The sequence below is a fragment of the Acomys russatus genome, chromosome 16, assembly GCF_903995435.1.
Source record: "Acomys russatus chromosome 16, mAcoRus1.1, whole genome shotgun sequence".
NCBI lineage: Eukaryota > Metazoa > Chordata > Mammalia > Rodentia > Muridae > Acomys > Acomys russatus.
This window is the reverse complement of record NC_067152.1, coordinates 10424353-10444040: the sequence shown is the minus strand read 5'-3', so window position 1 is coordinate 10444040 and position 19688 is coordinate 10424353. Positions and strand designations below refer to the sequence as shown.

Genomic DNA, 19688 nt, shown 5'->3' with positions numbered 1-19688 from the left:
TTGGGTCTTTTGTACAGGCCCAGCTCTGTCTACATCCCATCATACATCACTCTACATCCTACTACCTCATACATACCTATAATTTGGTAAGATATGTATAGCATACACCTGTAATTAAAGATAGTTTTGGCTTTTTCCTTTCTTGTTTATATCCATTTTGTGCCCCACTCTTACCTTTACTGCTGTAGCAAAAACTTCAAGCATTATCCTGAAAAGAAGTAGAGGGAGCCCATATCCACATCATTTTCCTAACTTTAGTAGACATGCTTCTAGTGTGTCTCCAGTCAGCATGACGTTGGCCACAGGCTTGTTGTTTGTTTGTTTTAACAACATTTACATTCTTTATTACATTTAGATATATCCCCTGTATTTCTAGTGTCTTCGGGGCTTTAATCATGAAGACCTGTTGGATTTTTGTTACGGGCCTTTTCCGCATCTACTGAGATGATCATACTGTTTCTCTCATTGAGTCCATGTATCATGTATACAGTGGATTACATGTATTGATTTACATGTATTGATTTATTTATGTTGAACGTCTGGGGTGTAGCTCTTTATGATTTCAGAAAACAGAAACACTGCTAAAAGGATGATCATGTACAAAGCCATATAATAAAGATAGCATCATGCTGGCAAAAAAAAAAAAAAAACTGATTTTTTTTTTAAGCCCTCATTTGCTTAAATCACACTGTTGTGGCTTGATGCCTACTTGACCCATCAAAAATCTCCTATAGATTTTGGTTTGCCTGGTTTTTTTTTTTGTTTGTTTTTTTTTTGTTTTGTGTTTTTTTTTTTTTTTTTTTACTAACAAACAGAGAATCTTGGGTTCTGTTTTGCTATTATCCCGTGTCTCCAGTCACACCACAGACTTCACGGTAACTACTTCATTCTAGGAAAAGCTCTCCCAGGACCTCCTAACTTTTCATTCAGTTCAGAGAAATTATGCTGGACCTGCTGAAACCAAAGCCTGTCATACTGGAATGCCTCCTTATTACTGCCAAAGCTCACTCCCCCATGATGGGCTGCCCACAGCTTCTCCCTTCCTTGAGCTCACTTTTCTTTTTTCTAGAACAGACCCTTGAACTTCCTCCTTCTGTATAGGATGACAAAGGCAAAAGCTCTCCTTTGCCCCTGCGGGATGCAAGCCAGGAACATTTGATTCCCTGGCTGGCTGTGCTTATACTTTCTTCTAGAACTTCAAGCCCAACACCAGGATGACAGGCAGGTACAAAAAGAAAAGACTTACTCTGTGTCAGAGATGAAGGCACCAGCACCCAGACTAGGCAGCTCACACACCCAGGACTGGCACTTCTAATTACAGTGCCCAGCAGAGGGGGTAGCACCCACAACAGCAGGGCTAAGTCATACTGCTGCATTGGGACTGATCTTTGTAGATTTCTACGCCCCTCTTGAGCCTTCCTGACAATTCTGGGCATGACCCCCAACTCTTCTAAATGACTTCTTCCTGTTTAAATTAACCAGAGGTGGTTTCCACCGCTTGGCATCGAAAGAACTACAAAGAATAAGCTTTGTAAGACTTGGAAGTTAGCTGTTTCTGTTTAAATTTGAAGAAGGATTTGGCAGAATATAAAAGTCTACATTCCGACCTCTTAGAATATTGCAGGCATCTGTAGTTATGGTCTAGCATCTAATACAAGGCCCAAATTGCAAAGCCAATTGATTTTTAAAATTCCTCTTAAAAAACATTTTTAGACATTTCAGAAATTTGGAGAGATTGGGTAATTATCCTTGAAGTATGTGTGTGTGTGTGTGTGTGTGTGTGTGTGTGTGTGTGTGTGTGTGTGTGTGTGAGTTTTTCAAGTGAGCTTTAAAAGAGTAACAATGAAGCTAGCACTCAGGTAGCAAGGGCAGGTGGGTCTCTGAGTTGGAGGCCAGTCCGGCTAAACAGAGAAAACCCTGTCTAGTGGGTGGTGGGCAGTAACAACGGCTAAATACACCTGAGATGCTGCGAGCCTGGTAATTCCTCAATCCTTGAAGTTGGGTGACAGTCAAAGTAGTTCCACAAGAGCTGTCTCATTCTTGGGGACAAGAGCGGTTACTCAGTCCACAAGGTGGGGACCTTACTACTCCAAATCCAGTGCTAGAAGAATCCTGGAGAGCCACTTGTCCTTTTGGGAACACTGGGTTCTGCCATCAGTGAAGGAATCAGCCACTGCAGCAATAGGGAAAGCCAAGTGGGCGGTAAGAAAGAAGCCAAGTCATGGAAAGGCAAAATAGTCATGAACTCCCGAGCCTCCTGCCCTCACCTCCCCAGTGCCGGGATAACAGGCATGTGCCACCACATGTGGTATGTGCAATGCTAGTGATCAAAGCCGGGACTTCATGTGTGATAAGTACTCTGCAAGGAAGCTACATCCTCGACCTGATTTCATTTTTTTTTTTTTTTACTCCTTCCTGCTACCATGAATTTATTTCTTATTTTATATTTCTTTTGTGTGAGGTCCCATTTGTCAATAAATCAGCCTTATTTCCTGAGCCACTAGAGTCCTAATCAGAAAGTCTTTACCAATCCCTGTTCCTTTAAGTGTACCCCATATTTCTTCTAGTAGTCTCATGTCTGTATTAAGGTCTTTGAACCATTTAGGGCTGATTTTTGTGCAAGGTAAGAGATGAGGAACTAGTTTTTGTTTGGTTGGTTGTTTGGTTGGTTGGTTTGGTTTGGTTGGTTGGTTGGTTTTTGTTTTTTTGAGACAGAGTTTCTCTGTGTAGCCCTGGCTGTCCTGGATTCTCTTTGTAGACCAGGCTGGCCTAGAACTCACAGAGATCCACCTGCCTCTGCCTCCTTGAGTACTGGGATTACAGGTGTGCGCTACTATGCCTGGCTCAGAGGACTTTGTTTTATTCTTCTATACGCAGATATCAGTTTTTCAAGTACCATTTGTTAAAGATGCTGTCTTCTCTCCAATGTGTATTTTTTGCATGTATATTTTTGAAGCTTTTTTTTTTTCCCCTGTGGCTCTGTACTATATTTGAAATTGGATACAGTAATAACTCCAGCATTATGCTTTTTGCTAGCCAGGGTCTTTTATGCTTCCATATGAATTTTTTTCTTGTGGCTTTCAATATGCTTTCTTTGTTTTGTATATTTAGTGTTTTAGCTATGACAGAATGTGGGGATTTTCTTTTCTCTGTTTGTCTATTTAGTGTTTTGTATGTCTCTTGTACCTGGGCAAGCTTCTTCCTAGTATTTGGGAAATTTTTCTTTTATAGTTTTACTGAAAATGTTTTCTATGGCTCTGACATAGAACTCTTCCCCTTCTCCAGTGCTTATAATCTGCAGGTTTGTTCTTCAAATCTATGGAGCTCTCGCATGTTCCGTGCTAACATTATTTTTATAACATTGTGTTTGTTTCTCAGTTTCTCTCTTTCTCTAGCTAGCATTAAAATAATTGAGACAGGACTATTATATTTGTTTAACAAGCTTTACAGCACAACAACTGAACAGTTATCATTCAATTTTAACCCTCTAAACTAGTCTGGCTTCCCCCCAGGCTAAATCCCAGAGACGCTTGCACTTTATGGCTTTCCCTGCTGAGCTGAATCACCTGATGTCTTCTGGGCCTCTGCTGGTAGCGCAATCACCAGTTCCTTACTCTCATAACTCCTCCTCTCCTGCCCGGCAGGAAGTCCAGCCCTAGTCTCACCTGATGTGTTCTGCACCTCTGCCCACTGTGGATGAATTCCCTACTTCCTCCCTCTAACTCCTCCTCCCCTGGAGAGCAGGAAGTCCAGCCCTATTCTTTCCCCTGCTCAGTGATTGGCTGTAAGTTGCTTTTGCAGTTTACATCAGATCTAAGAAACAGGAACTTTTTCATTACAAACGGAAGCTTAACTTGCAAGGATTTAACACACGAAAAAACAGAACTTACTCTTTAACTACAAACAAAAATTTTAACCTGCACAGGATAAATAGGAGCTTTTTTTGTTGTTGTTTATTTGTTTTTTGTTTTTTGAGACAGGGTTTCTTTGTGTAGCCTTGGCTGTCCTGGACTCACTTTGTAGACCAGGCTGGCCTCGAACTCACAGAGATCCACATGCCTCTGCCTCCGGAGTGCTGGGATTAAAGGTGTGCACCACCACACCCGGCCTAGGAACTTATTCTCAGCTGTCTTGACTGTGAACAGAAACCTTAACCTGCAAGGTATATTTTTCCTGTTTTGAGCTCCCACTAACTTGCAAGGTATATTGGTCCTGTTTTGGTCTCACATAAACCCCTTAAGGGTCTACAAATCCCAATCCGACCCCTGCTTCCTGCTGCTCATCTCCTGATACACTTGCCTGTGGCTCTAAACCCCACAGTCCATTCGTGGCAAAATTGCCTGCCGTGTATTCACCTCTTCTCTGGATGCTGTCTTCAACATGGAACTGGATCCTGGGACAGTAAAAAGAGCAAAGATGCTGTAGAGATCATCGGCAGGCCAGAGGAGCAAAAGGCAACTGCTGGACCTCATAAGCTGGATGCCAGATGCATCATGTTAGATAGTGTCCTCTGTGGGCACAATTGGCCACAGCCATGCAGCTGGATGAGTGTGTGTGTGCTTGCAGCATTCAGGAGGCACTAGCTAGTTTCAGGTCAAACTGCTGCTGAAGTGGGAGATATGGCTGAACAGTTAACTGTTTCCTGCTTTTCTAGAGGACCCAGCACCCACATTGGGATCACAGCACCCACATTGGGAAGATTCCAATGCCCTGAATCTTGCTCCTGGGATCCAGTGCCTTTGTCTGGCCTCTGCAGACACACACACACACACACACACACACACACACACACACACACACACACACACACACAAATGAGGTCCCTGGGATCTGTGCCACGGGAGAGTTTAAATTCATTTCAGTGTTCTTAGACTGGAGATGGGGGACACTCTCTTCGCTGGCCACTAGACCCTGCCCTGGTCTCAATCTTCACACTCTCTAACCTTACTTTATACCCTCCCCTAAAGGCCAATCACTGAGGGGAAACTGAGGCCTTCCCTTCATCGCCTCAACAGAGATGGTGGCAGCAAACACAGTGAAAGCCAACGGCTCTGTTCTCTGCACAGCCTGTCTGTCTCCGACTACTAGGGCCCTTGACAAGTTGCTTACTACGCCCCGCCCCCTCAAGTGTCCATGGCCTCAGTGGGTGGTCATACTACCAAACTACTAACCTCGGAAGGGCGAGGTAGCTCACGGAACAGCCTCGCCACACAGACCTCCACTCACCTGCTGACACACTTCTATGGCCCTTGTGCACCAGGCCTGGGCCTCCACCACTCTGTCTTTCAGCCTGGCCTGTGGTTTCTCCTTCTCTGCCACCAGTTCTGAAGTGGTCAGAGTCCAGAGGTCTGAGAAATCTGAGTGAGGACGGCCTATAGCAGAGTGGGCATCTCCTTTCAGTGCTGCCCTGGAGCTGCACTACCAACCAAGAAGATGATGGTCTCCTTAGTCTCCCTGCTCTTCCTCCTCCTCACCATCCTCAGCATAGCATCTACTTCCTACAACCGGCAGAGTGAGTCACATGCCCCTGTTAGCCAGCGGTGAGAAGCGGGGACACGTAGCTGGCAGACAGGCAATGCCAAAGGCAGTGTCAGGTCTCTAGTCGCATCACCACCGGAGCCCCTTCACGCCCAGCCACTGCCCTCCATTTCTCCTTGTAAGTAGAGCTGGACTTGGTCCACACCGGAGATTCTAAAGTTGGGTGAGTCTAGGAAGCCAAGCCACAGCTCCTCAGAAGTGAGGCTCTCAACCTCCCTAAGGCTGGCGACCACCCCTTAATGCAGTTCTTCACGTTGTAGTGATGCCCCCCAACCATAAATTATTTTTGTTGCTACTTCATAACTGTAATGTTGCTACTGTTACAAATCATAATGTAAATATCTATGCTTTCTGGTAGTCTTAGGCAAACCCCTGTGAAAGAACCATTCAACAACCCCCCCCCCCTACACACACACAGAAAGAAGCCTCGACCCACAGGTTGAGAACCCCTGCCTTAGGGGATCTTCCAATCAGAAGGACCCCATTTGGGAGGGAAATGAAGGGATCATTAGAGAAATCACAGTACAGGCATATAATGCAAGGGAGCGAGGAGAGTCAAAGCTGCCCCCTGGGGTCTCAGCGTGGAAAAGAGACGTCTGAACCTAGATGCCCCATCCTCAGTGCTGGCATAGATTGCTAGAGTTATGGGACAAACCAACCGGGTCCCAAAGGAGCGAACAAGTATGGCGCTTGAGGACCTGTGACTCTCTTCTCCATCCCTCCCTCTCTCCCCACCTAAGACTAAGTGAAGTCTGCAGGAAACAAGAAAGGAGTTGGCTAGCTGTGGAACCATGGAGTGAGGGGATTAGGAGCTATGGAGAAGAGCATTTGGCCACTCCCTGCCCCTTGTCCTTGTCATCACTGATGGGCGTCTGGTAACAAAGGAGGCACAAGACTACTAAGCCCTTCTATGCACATACCGCACTAGGCTGCCATAGCCTTAACTTTCCCCCTTTAAGGTTGCCCTAACTGTGGCCTCTGCCCAGCTCCACCTGTGTAAACACTTAGAGGGACAAAGTCCAGGGGCGGCGTGCAGTGTGTCCACCCTCTCAGGATGACCCCGGCTTTGTAAACCTTGCTTTGACAAGTCGGAGCCATGGGGATTGCCGAGGAGAACTTCGTGCAGCCGTCTATGCAGGAATTGTGGGTGTGTGTGTGTCGTGGTTGGGAACGGGTATTGTGGCATTTGGGGAAGTCGGTCATCTCAGAGCTTGGGCTCCATGGGGCTCTCGTGTCACCAACCACAGGCACGAGGCCGGACTACAAAGAGATTTGTGTTCACACTGTGGGTGCAAGGGATGGGCCTCCAGCCGGACTTCCTAGGTGAGTGGATCCGGAGCAGCACGAACAACAACAGCAACCAGCCATGACCAGGCAGCCTTGCGGAGAAGGGAACCGGCCGCTTCCCTGCAAGGAACATGTCGTCACCATTTTCTCCTCAATTTTATACTAATCATGGATTGCGTTTGTCTGTATTTCAGGCACCGTCTCAAATGATTCTAAGATATAAATATCTTTTTACACCCATCTGAGGGATGATGTAGCTAGAACCTAGATAAATTAAGAAATTGCCCGCGATTAAAAGCCTTTATATTCAGCCAGGCAGTGATGGCGCACGCCTTTAATTCCAGCACTTGGGAGGCAGAGGCAGGTAGATCTCTGTGAGTTCAAGGCCAGCCTGGTCTACAGAGTGAGGTCCAGGACAGCCAGGGCTACACAGAGAAACCCTGTCTCGAGAAAGCAAATCTACTAAAGTAAAATCCTTTATTGAAGATTCCGACCCCAGCTGATCTGAACCCCGGGTCACGTGCTCTCCTCCTGCTGTGATTCATGTTCTGTCTTCTCTCTCTCTCTCTCTCTCTCTCTCTCTCTCTCTCTCTCTCTCTCTCTCTCTCTCTCTCTCTCTCTCTCTCTCTCTCTCTCTCAGACCTCAGGCTCTCTACCGCTTATAGGATGGAGCCCAGATTCCACCATCGCTTGGCTGGAGTGTGACACATCTTCTCCCATGCCCCAATTTCATCTTTTCTCACTCCTTTCTTTCCTGTATTCTAGCTACCCCGCTGCTCAGCACTCACTAGACAAGAGTGAGCTTCACCCATCACTCTCTTCCAGATTCTACAAACCCTTGGTCTAGCTCCTATTCATCCTCCAGGAACCCACTTAGGGCCCCCGCCCCCACCTGCTCTGCGACTTCCTGCTGGACTCTCACATTGGGTTGGGTGCCCTCACTCTGTTTCCATGGCTTCTCGTGCCCATCTGTTCTTTAGTGGACCTCATGCAGTTGTACTGTTAATGTTTTACCTTTACCCTCCACTTCCTCCAGTCTATAGCATCAAAGAATGATACGGGTGGGTGTACTTGTGTCTTTCCACAATATCAGAATCAGTTAAATAACAAGCTGTATCCATTTCGTTGGCTGCAATTTGCCACCTCCTCATGTTTTAACCTCATGGAGTCCATAGGAACACAAGGTCACTTCCTACTTGCTTAACCTAGTCACCAGGAAGCAGCAGAGAACCAGCTCCTCCTGGCAACTGTGAATGTCTGAGTTGTTTGCTGCACTTGATAACACGCAGTTCAGAGGCTAAAGGTGCCATGTGCACGTCCTTGCACACATGTCCCTTGCAGTTTCTCCATCACCCATCACACTGTCCTCAGTCTACTGGACATTTTCACTCTCATAGGAGTGGCATGTGATTGACAGAAGAGGGAGGCGAGCACCATGCTCTCCCTTCCTGCTCCCTGACTCAACTCACAATGCAGCTCCTTCGGGAACCCCTGAGTCTGTGAAACCTCTGCCCCAACTGCTGCTGCCTTCAGGGCTTTGAGAAAGTACTGCCGAAGAAACTGGTAGCAGGATACAAAGAGGCCCTCAGCTGCCACCTGCCAAAGATCATGTATGCATTTCCCTGCAGATATTTCTGTGGAGATGACGGGGAGGGGGGTATGGGGGGTGGGGGGAGACTGGAGCAGGAACGAGATGCACAAGAAAGAAATCTCTATTCTGAAATAGTTTGGGTTGTGGCTTTGGCTCTCGGGGGCCTAGGGTTAATCCTTGATTTGCCACTTAAAATTGTGCTGCCCAATAAATTACTACCATTATAAAACCCAGTGTCCAGTCTAAGTGGGTAAGGACCTGAGAGAAGGGATGGTCAAGGCTGGAGGCCCACACAAGCTTTAGGAGACCTATACAGGGAAGCCAAAAGAAGGTTCTAGAAAACACGAGCTATGTGAGTTGCAGGAGCATGCCAACTGTATACCTCATCCTGTTCCACAGCCATGACAGTGTAACTCTGCCTCCACAGCTTTATCACCAAGAAGAACCAAGAAGTCTGCACCAACCCAAGTGAGTGGCCAGCCCCAGTGTAACAACCAGGGGCAGAGGAGCAGGCCGGTGGCCAAAATAAAGAGCAGTGCTTTGAATTGCCTCAGTCCTGAAAGGAAATATCAAAGTTAGAGGAAGTAGACAGAGTCCCCTACCTGCCTCCCCAAGTCTGTGTGTCTATGTGTCTGTGTATCTGTCTGTCCATCTGTCTGTCCATCTGTTTGTGTGTGTGTCTGAGTGTCTGTCTTTCTCTCAGACAGGATTTTCCTATGTATAGATCCTAGGCTGGCCTTCAAGTCCCTATATAGCCCATATTGTCCCCAAACACAGTAACCTCCTACTTTGGCCTCCCAAAGGCTGGGATCACAGATGTGTGTCCCCCTACCTAGCTAAAACATAATCTTTTAATCCCTTTTTTTCCAGGTGTGTGTGTGTGTGTGTGTGTGTGTGTGTGTGTGTGTGTGTGTGTGTGTAGGCCCAGAGATGGGACATCATCCTCATCACTCCTCTGCCTTACTCTGGCCTCTGTATTTTGACCCATTAAAAGCTTCCTAGAACTCTTGAATTTTCCATCCATCTTATTTAATGTCCTGAATCTGTTTTGTCCCAATATTATTTTTTTGTAAAGATTTATTTATTTATTATCACATATATAGTGCTCTGCCTGCATGTACACCTGCATGCCAGAAGAGGGCATTAGATCACCTTATAGATGGTTATGAGCCACCATGTGGTTGCTGGGAATTGAACCCAGGACCTCGGGATGAACAGTTAGTGCTCTTAACCTCTGAGCCGTCTCGCCGTCCTGCCAATATTATTTGTTGTTTGTTTTTGATCTTAGACTTATTTATTTAATGTGTATGAGAGTTCTGCTTGCATGTATATGTGTGTGTGGTGGTCCAAGGAGGTCAAAAGAAAGCCTTGGATCCCCTGAAACAGGAACTATGGATGGTTGTGAGCCACCATGTAGGTGTTGAGAACTGAACCTGGGTCCTTTGCAAGAGCAGCAAGTATTTTTAGCCACTGGACCATCTCTCCAGCCCTTATTATTCTTGCATTAAAAACAAAACGAAACAAAAAGAAACCCCTTTATTTCAGCAGACTAGGATGAGCTTACTCACACAGCAGTTTTTAACCACTGTGGAAGCTTTGCTGTACTCTCCCTACCTACTCCTCCTTGGGGTGGAATGCACACAGAGAATGCCAGACTCAAAGAATAGGCATAAACCCACCTTCCAGCCAATGGAGGACAGAAAAAGTGCATTAGGTTAGGTTGGGGAGAAAGACTTCAATCTTACAATAAATGTCCTCAATTGATTTGATTCTTAACATTTTTGCTAGCACAAGAGAAATAATCTCTTTTTTCCCCCCTAGAGGTTTCTTTACATTGCCTTAATACTTTTGTCAATGTCAAAGGCTAGAGAGTTACATAACATAAGGACAGACACAAACACCAGCTTTCCTTTTCTCTCTACTCAGCTGTCTTCAGTTCATCAATGGGGAACTCCGACAGAATTCAACATCCCCTAGAATGTTGCAGCGAGGGCAAACAAAACACATAGGTGAAAGTTAGAGGATTAAGAAACAAATAAATATGCTGAGCATGGTAGCTCACGCCTTAATCCCAACACTCTGGGAGGCAGAGGCAGGTGGATCTCTGTGAGTTCGAGGCCAGACTGGTCTACAAAGCAAGTCCAGAACAGCCAAGGCTACACAGAGAAACCCTGTCTCCAAAAACCAAAAGAAAAAGAAAAAAGGGGCTGGAGAGATGGCTCAGTGGTTAAGAGCCCTGTCTGTTCTTCCAAAGGTCCTGAGTTCAATTCCCAGGAACCACATGGTGGTTCACAACCACCTATACTGAGATCTGGTGCCTACTTCTGGTGTGCAAGCTCAACAATGCAGGCAGAACACTGTATAAGTAATAAATAAATAAATCTTAAAACAAACAAACAAACAAACATGGTGAAGCGATCATTCTAAGAACTGTTGAACTGTCTCTCGGGGCAGACCCGGAAGACTCAGCCTGCCTCCCAGGATAACCCAAGCTCATCCACCTAACCCAGCCGGCCAATCAGACTCTCTCAGAAAGAACGGAAATTTAGACTCTAGAAACACTGAGTGGTTGCTGGAGACATCACAGGAAGAGCCCATGAATTCCTGCCCAGGGGTCCCCAAACTGTCCTGCCTCCGGAGCTTGCTCCAGCTTCTCTTTTAGTTCCATGAGATTCCCCAGCATCTTAACAGTTATCCTGACATAGAAAAGAAAAAAAGAAAAGAAAAGAAAAGAAAAGAACCCTGTGAGGCTATGGTGGCATTTTGTACCTCTGGAATAATCTGTTGACTGGTTTAGGCTGGTTATGCAAGTGTATACAAAAACATATACGATTATCTACGTTAACCATTTTTATATGTGCAGTTCAGTAAATTCACATGGTTTGCACTTCTACCCATGCCAGAATTTTCGCATCATCTTATTCTGAGGCTCTGTACCCATTAATTACCAATTCCCCATCTTGCCTCCCCAGGCCTGGTAAATGTCCATGTCACTGTGAACTCCATTATTCCCAGACTCATCATACAAGTGGATTTACACAGTATTTCTCCTTTTATGACTGCCTTATTTCATGCAATAGGCCAGCTTCAAGGTCCGTCCGTGTTGTCGCATTCATCAGAACACCTCTCTCTGTTTTTTTTTTTTTGCTTTATTTATTTATTTATTTATTTATTTTGCTGGGGACTCTTTTTTTTAATCTTTTTTTTATTAATTTATTCATATTACATCTCGATTGTTAGCCCTTCCCGTTTCTTCCCATTCTTCCCTCCCTCCCATTTCTCCCCTTCTCCCCTCCCCTATGTCCGTGACCGAGGGAGACCTCCTCCCCCTATATATGCTCTCAGAATATCAAGTCTCTTCTTGGTAACTAGCTATCCTTCCTCTGAGTGCCACCAGGTCTCCCCATACATCTCAATGGTTATCCCATCCCTTGTATCCTCCCATTCTTCCCTCCTTCCCATTTCCCCCTTACTCCCCTCCCCTATGACTGTTTCTGAGGGGGATTTTCTCCCCCTGTATATGCTCATAGGGTATCAAATCTCTTCTTGATAACCTGCTATCCTTCCTCTGAGTGCCACCAGATCTCCTCCTCCAGGGGACATGGTCAAATATGAGGCACCAGAGTATGTGTGAAAGTCATACCCCAATCTCCACTCAATTGTGGAGAATGTTCTGCCCATTGGCTAGATCTGGGTAGGGTTTTAAAGTTTACCGCCTGTATTGTCCTTGGCTGGTGCCTTAGTTTGAGCGGGACCCCTGGACCCAAATCTGCCTATCATAATGTTCTACTTGTAGGTTTCTAGGACCCTCTGGATCCTTCTACTTTGCTATTCTCCCATCCTTCTCTCATCTAGAGTCCCAATAGGATGTCTCCTCCCCTCTGTCCCAGTTTCCTGGTAAGTGAGGGCTTTCGTGAGACATGCCCCTTGGGCTAGTATGCAGATATAAGTGAGTATATACCATTTGAGTCTTTCTGCTTCTAGGTTAACTCACTCATTATGATCATTTCTAGCTCAATCCATTTGTCCACAAATTTCAGGAATTCCTTGTTTTTAATAGCCGAGTAGTATTCCATAGTGTATATGTACCACAGTTTCTTTATCCATTCTTCTACTGATGGACACTTAGGCTGTTTCCATGTTCTGGCTATTATGAATAAGGCTGCTATGAACATGGTTGAGCACATTTTCTTGTTGTGTGCTGGAGCATCTTCTGGGTATATTCCAAGGAGTGGAATAGCTGGGTCTTGAGGAAGCCCTATTCCCAGTTTTCTGAGATAGCACCAGATAGATTTCCAAAGTGGCTGTACTATTTGCATTCCCACCAGCAATGAAGGAGGAACACCACTCTCTTTTAAAGCTGAAACTACTCTTTGGTGTGCGTCGTCTCCAGCCTGTCCATCAATGGGCCCGCAGCATCCCTCTTTTTATGACACTCATAATCAGTGAGTCTTAGCTTCTAGCATTTGTACCAAAAGCATCTTAGCATGTACAATGGCCCATCATCAGTCACCACTACAGGGTGGGGAGGAGGCAGGAAGCAGAAAAGCAGGTAAAATGGATGATGACTCTACCCTCGGCCCTTTACTAGGGACCAGCACTGACTGCTTTCATCCCTCCCTGAGATGTGAGCTCCTGTATCATGTTCTGCCCTACACTCTCTCAGACCAACCAGCATCTGCCTCCCGTTCACAGCCTGGCAGTCACAGACTCACCAAAAAAAAAAAAAAAAAATCAATACAGTCCAGCCTGTCTGTTTATTTGTGGAGTTGGGACGAGGGGGGGCGCAGTGGTAGAGAGTAGATCGACACAGGGGCCAATATGAGAGTATGCACCCGTGACAGAAAAAAGTACCGGAAACCTTAGCCAATACAAGGTCCAAAGGCAGGGAACTGAGGCTCAAAGCCCTGAAACCAGGAAGCACAGGGCCATGACTGGCAGATAGGAAATGAAATGGTATTGTCTCCCCCCCAACCTTGCTCATTGAAGGAACTCTAGGTTAGCAGTCAACATGGTGTGACCTAATTAAGATGGTGTATCTACAAGGGGAAATCCCCACCCCGCACAGAATACAAAGTTTTCCAGGAGCTCCTGGCCCAGGAGGACTGTGCTTCCTTATGTCTGTTTGAAGAGAATTGTTCCTAGTGTTTTCAACAGGCACACTTCCTCATTCCTATACCCAGGGTCATTCAAGCCCTGACCATCCTAAAGACCTCACACACCTAAACCTATTTGCAAGCGGCTTACACAGCTACCGCCTTTGTGGAAAACAGGTGGCCAGATGGCAGGGAGTAGAATACACATGTTTTTTGTTTGTTGATTTTCTTTTTCTACTCTTGTGTGGCACGAGAGATTGACCCCCCAAATGAGGGAAAGTCGTGTATAGAAACAAGGAAAATAAATTAGGACGGAAAGTAACTCTGGACAATACAAAGAATTTTCTGGTCACATGTCCCCTCTCTGCCACCATGAAGATGTGGGCTCATAACCTAATATCTTAAGGGATAGCTTTACAAATGTTAGTAGCCTTCAGAGATGTCAGGTGAACACACGTTTCGTTCTGAGGAGAGTCCAGGTACACACACACACACACACTTACACATGAGACCAACTACTGTCAGTAGCCAGAGCTGGACTTGAGGTGCATGGTTTAAGATCACTGCCTCTAGGGGCTGGAGTGGTAGCTCAGTGGTTAAGAACACTGGTTACTCTTCCAGAGGTTGTAGGTTCAATTCCCAGGATCCAGAAGATGGCCCCAGTGAAGGAGAGATAAACCTGTTTTTTAGGATCCCAAGTGCAGGATTGGAATGGTCTTGTGAGAGAACAGGTGAGGTTAATCCACTAGAAGACCGACCACCTCGTGCGGGAGCTTGATTGTTGCCAGCTAAAAGGATCCCGTGAACAGACTCTGGGAGGAGATATATAAATGAGCCTAGAACTGGAGGCGGGACTTTTTAGAGTCCTGGGATAGTTTTGACTGTTCATCGCTGCACTTCAAGATGCTCCTAAAGAGAACAGCTCAAGGGAAGGCTTCAGGGCTCCGGCTCCTGCTGAGGTTCTGGGTTCTGGTTACTCTAGGTTCCAGAAGAAGAAATCCTGCAGATTGCACCAAGAGAATCATTCCTCGGAACTGATATCCTTACGGTTTTGTTATTGTGTCCATTAATCCTCATTTCCTATTGTTTTGGTTAGTCGGGTTATAAGTGACGAATGCTCAGTCACTAAGTTGTTAATAAAATATATTGGTTAAAAAAATTGAGCCTACACCTCAGGCCCAGAGGATCCAAATACTCCCTTCCAGCCTCTGTGAACAGTAAGCATACATATGGTACACAGACACGGAATGGAGGCCAAACATCCATACGCATAAAATAAAATAGTAAAGAAATATAAATCAATTAAAATCATTGGCTCTAAACTCCCATAGGCAAATCCAGATCCAAATCCCAGCTCTGCAACTTTCTGTGCAGCTTCTTCCCTGCTTCCCGGTGGTGGCTGGGATGTGACCAGCTGCTTCTGCCTCCTGCCATCCTGACTTTCCCTGCCTTGACTGACTGTGCCTGAGCTGTGGGCGAAAACAAAACCCTTCCATCTGTAGATTGCTTTTGTCTGAGTATTTTATCAGCAGCAAGGAAAGAAGCTAAGACAGCCAGGAGGAGTGTTTCTCTCACTGAGAAAGAGAAGACAGACCCCTGATCAAGGACACACTGTAAGTCATTGGTGTAAGTATTATTGCTGTGATAAAAACAAAACAAAACAAAAAAAAAAAAACACGACAGATGCAACTCACAGAAAGAAGGGTTTCATTTGGGGGCTTGTGGTTGCAGAGGGCCCACGATGGTCTAGTGGAGGTAGCAGGGCTGCCCCCAGCTGAGAGCTCACATCTGGAACCACAAACAAGAAGTGGAGAGAACCAGCAGTGCTGTGTAGCTTTTGAAACCTTAAAGCCCACGACCAGCGACACACTTCCTCCAATAAAGGCCACATCTCCTTAGCTTCCACAAACAGCACCAAGAACTGGGGACCAAATATTTAAATGCCCGAGACTTATGGGGAGCACCTCATTCAAACCACCACAGTAAATCTGACACTAAGACTGTGGACCTTTTTTGTTTTGTTTTGTTTTTTGCTTTTTTCGAGACAGGGTTTCTCTGTGTAGCCTTAGCTGTCCTAGACTCACTTTGTAGATCAGGCTGGTCTCGAACTCACAGTGATCTGCCTGTTTCTGCCTCCCAAGTGCTGGGATCAAAGGCATGTGCCACCACACCCAACGACTGTGGACATTTTAAAAAATTCATTCTTTGAGAATTCCCTACATATATATATGGAGTGTTTGATATCAGCCCTCATCCTCCTCTGACTCTGAGAGCATATTTTATTTTATTTTTTAGATTTATTTATGTACCCTATGGGTGTTTTGTCTGCACGTACAGCTACACACCAGAAGAGGACATCAGATCCCATTATAGACAGCTGTGAGCCACCATGTAGTTGCTGGGAACTAAACTCAGGTTCTCTAGAGGAGCAGTCAGTGCTCTTAACTGCTGAGCCAGCTCTCCAGCCCCTGAGAGCATATTTTAAACAGAAGAAATCTCGGATTTATGCGCACCTGAGCCTCCTCAGAGTTTGAAGGAGACGGGATGAATCTGACTAAGGGACACATGGAGTTTGAGCCCAGGGCCTCCTGTCCTGTGGTGTGGGCTGCCTGGGGAGCGGCCTCTGCTCGGCTAGTTCCCAATTCCTGCTGAAAGGCTTTGAAGAAGCAAAGGGCAAAAATGCAAGAAAAGAAAAACTTTCAATTCTCCCCCAGAGCAGGCATTTATCAGCAATGGCCTTAAGCTCTGAGCTAGGTTTCCATATCTAAGACGCAAAGCTGAGCCATCGCAGAGGTGTTGTGACCCACAGAGGGCCTAGGGCAGTGCTGTGACCCACAGAGGGTCTGGAGCAAGCATCATAAGCAAATGGAAAGCACTACCATTCTGCTAAAACCAAAACACGATCCCATGGGTGAAACCAGCCCTGTCAAGAAAACGCGTAGGCAACCACACTTAGGACAAGAAGCTCCCCTCCCAAGGTGTGGGTCTAGACTGCAGCAGCAACCAGAAAACGGATCTCTGAGTAAACTGAGGAGACTGTCAGCCCCTGGGACCTAAGGGGAGTGAGTGAAAAGACCAAGGGAAGAAACTGGGGGCTGTGGAGTGACAGCAAGGACACCTTGCTCCCTGGGTCCCTCAGAGATGCCATAGAGGAAAGAGAGAGGGGAGAGAACTCCTGCATCCAGCATCACATGATTTGAGACACAGCGGGAGCCCAAGGCAAGGAATCAGACAGCGCGATGCATGCAAGTCCTTGCGGACCGGCAGACATCGTGTGGAAGCTCTGGGGTCTACAACCGGGAAAATGAAAAGAATCACAAACCGGCCCTAAAAGCCAGCGATGTGATTGGCTAACTTCATAACAAAAGCCTCTCCTAGGGAGATGACCTTTAACCTAAGGGCTAAATGGGAGGAGGGTAATAGGTGTGGGAGAACCAGAGGAAGAAAGGGCTTTCCTGGAAAAGAGTCAAGCCAGTGCAAAGGCCCTGAGGCAGGAATATTAACTTGGTACCTAGGAGCACAATGCATAGGGCAGGAAGGACAGCAGCGCCATGAGTACTGAGGAGGCCAAAGGCAGGTGAGATGGAGCTTTCTGAGTGGGAGCAAGGAGTGAGTAACTGACCTCTGGCATGGTGGAAAGCCACTGGCGTATCCACTGATAAACATATCCAGCGCAGCACTGGCAGCCATGCAGAGATGGCTTGATGAGGGCCCTGGAGACCAGTTAGGAGACTGCTGTAGAAATCCAGGCTACAGACGAAGGCGGCTTGAACCAAAGAGGGATGAGGTGATGTAGGAGAGTGTGAGCAAATTAGGGAAGCAGCTGAGGGGCACAACTGGGAACGCGCTCTGAGGAAGACTTGGGCCTCGATAACTAGGTGCGTGTCGGGGCGATTTACAGAAACGAGGGGAACCCCCTTTAGGGGGTGGGCTTAGGAACTTTGTCTAAGCAGGGTTAGCTTGAAAGTGCTTGCTCGTGCCTGCAGGTACATTGAGCACAGAGCGATCTATGTGATCCTACAGGACCGGGAAGGAGTCAAGCTGGAATAAGAGAGTTTGGGAGTGCCGGGGACAACGAAGAAGGATGTGCCGTGGGTGACAGACCCCCCCTCCCCCCGGGAGCATCTGAACCAGCAGTGGTGGAGGACAGCGGGGACAACACAAGAACAGAACAGACAAGAGGACATGGAATCCAGAGTATAAGGAGAGTATGGTGACCTGGGTGCCAGGGAGGGGTGGCAGGACGCACGGGACCTTGGGGTCTCATGGGCACTGCCATGACACATGGGAGAAGAGAAGACGTGGTCATTAGGAGTGACTCGAAGTTCACCGGTGACCTTGACAAAAGATGCTTCAGCGGAGTGTTGACAGAAGCCCAAAGGAGTGGGAAAGAGAACAGGGCTGTGGAAGCTGGGCCGGCACTATGACAGCACTAAGATGTTTTTACGAAATGAAGCGAGACCTCAGGCAAGAGCCAGAAGCCTATGTAGGCTCCGAGGAAGGATGTTTCTTTTGGTTTTGGTTTCTGAGATAGACTTTTGCTACCCAGCCCAGGCTGGCCTTGGTGGCCCTCCTGCCTCATTCAGCCTTCTGAATGCTAGAATTGCTGGCTCGGTGCACCATACTTAGGCTCAGGGGGGATTTTAAAGATGTGGGGATGGAGAGCATGCATGGAAATTGACTCGTGACGTACTTGGCCTCTCTAGGCTTCAGGGGGCGTTGCTGGGAAGTGGAGCAGGTTTATGGAGAATGGAACTGACTCACTGTGTGAAGCGCCTACTACGTGCCACACTCACAGCGGAGTCTATACTCACAGGCGCCCTTCCTAGAGAAAGACAGCTTATCCAGCAGGTAGGTACTCCCCGGTAAGGGAACACAAGGGATAGCTTACGGTTCCCACACTGCTTAGGACAACAGAGAAGTAAGTTGGTGGAAAAGGAGTCGTGCTATGAACAGCACACACCCTTGTCCGCTGAACACACACTCAGAATTTGACTCCTCCTGGGGACCACCGGAGTCTCTGCCTCTGGACCCTAAACATGAGGTTTCTCCTGTGCACCACCCAGCACAGGAAATTTGAGAGACAGCTTTCCCAGTTAGTCTAAGGACGATGCATAGCCTGTCCCCATTCTTAGGTGCACAGGAGAGAAGTGAATCTATTTGTTGCATTCAATGCATGACTCAAGCCGGCGGAACTCAGCTACCTGGCTCCCTTAGGTGGGACAAACTGTTTCTTTTCATTTTGACTGTTCCTAGCCAAGGCCCTTGGTATTTGGCAAGCCTCACAACTATCGCAAGTCACACAAAACTTGGGGGTGGGACATAGAAGTCACTGTCATAAAGCCATTTGGGCTGCATCCCAGGGGTCAGGGTCCAGATGTGTCACTACAAGCATGTTTAAGTTGTGTCCTGGAGGATGGGAAGGATTTGGAGCTAATTTAGGACTAACGCAATCCTGGGGAACACGGACTGATTTAATCCTGGGAAAATAGATGGCTGGTGCCATCTAGTGGTTAAAAGCTATAATGGCTAGTTTCTTTTTAAAGGGCTCGCAAATCTGTGTGTCCGAACGTCCAGTACTAAGCCCCTTCTTACCTGCATCTTCGCTCCTCTCCCTGCCTTCTCTTCTCATCAGAGGACTGAGGCTTTCGGTCTAACCTGGGGACACGGAGATTGAACTTTGCTCTCATAGCGCTTACCTTCGAGTGAACATGCGTACGGATCGGCTTCCTTAAGACAGAATGAGAGTGTCAGTGAACATTGCAAAAGGATGCTTTTGTGCCACCTGAGAAAAATTCCAAGGTCGCCGGGAGCTGTGGTGCAAGCCTGTAATCCCAGCACTCCAGGAGACAGAAGCAGGAGGATCTCTGTGAGTTCGAGTCCAGCCTGGTCTACAAAGGGAGCCCAAGACAGCCAAGGCTACACAGAGAAACCCTGTCTTGAAAAACAAAACAAAACAAAAAAAGAATTCCAGGGTTGCAAGAAACGTACCGTAAGTAGGGCCGTATTAAGGTTCGGCTTCACCAATCACCCTGGACTAGGTGTCCCGCCCAGAGGCCCGAGCACCTAGAGTGTGTAACTAACTGATCACTCCCTGAGGAAAGGCAATAAAATCTGAAGAGCAGTTTTGAAAACAACTGAGGAAGCAGTTAGACTTTGGAGGGGCATTGGAAACC

At 46.9% G+C, this 19688-nt stretch overlaps 1 protein-coding gene across 1 annotated transcript in view; it reads left to right on the top strand.

Moving 5' to 3' along the window:
* Positions 1–6634: 6634 nt before the first annotated feature.
* The window catches only part of Ccl5 (C-C motif chemokine ligand 5), a 31797-nt gene continuing 18743 nt past the window's right edge, over positions 6635–19688 (top strand). Inside the window, exons 1-2 of the mRNA XM_051158710.1 lie at positions 6635–6685; positions 6786–6861. Coding sequence (XP_051014667.1) covers positions 6635–6685; positions 6786–6861 — 127 coding nt within the window. The remainder of the gene's footprint in view (positions 6686–6785; positions 6862–19688) is intronic.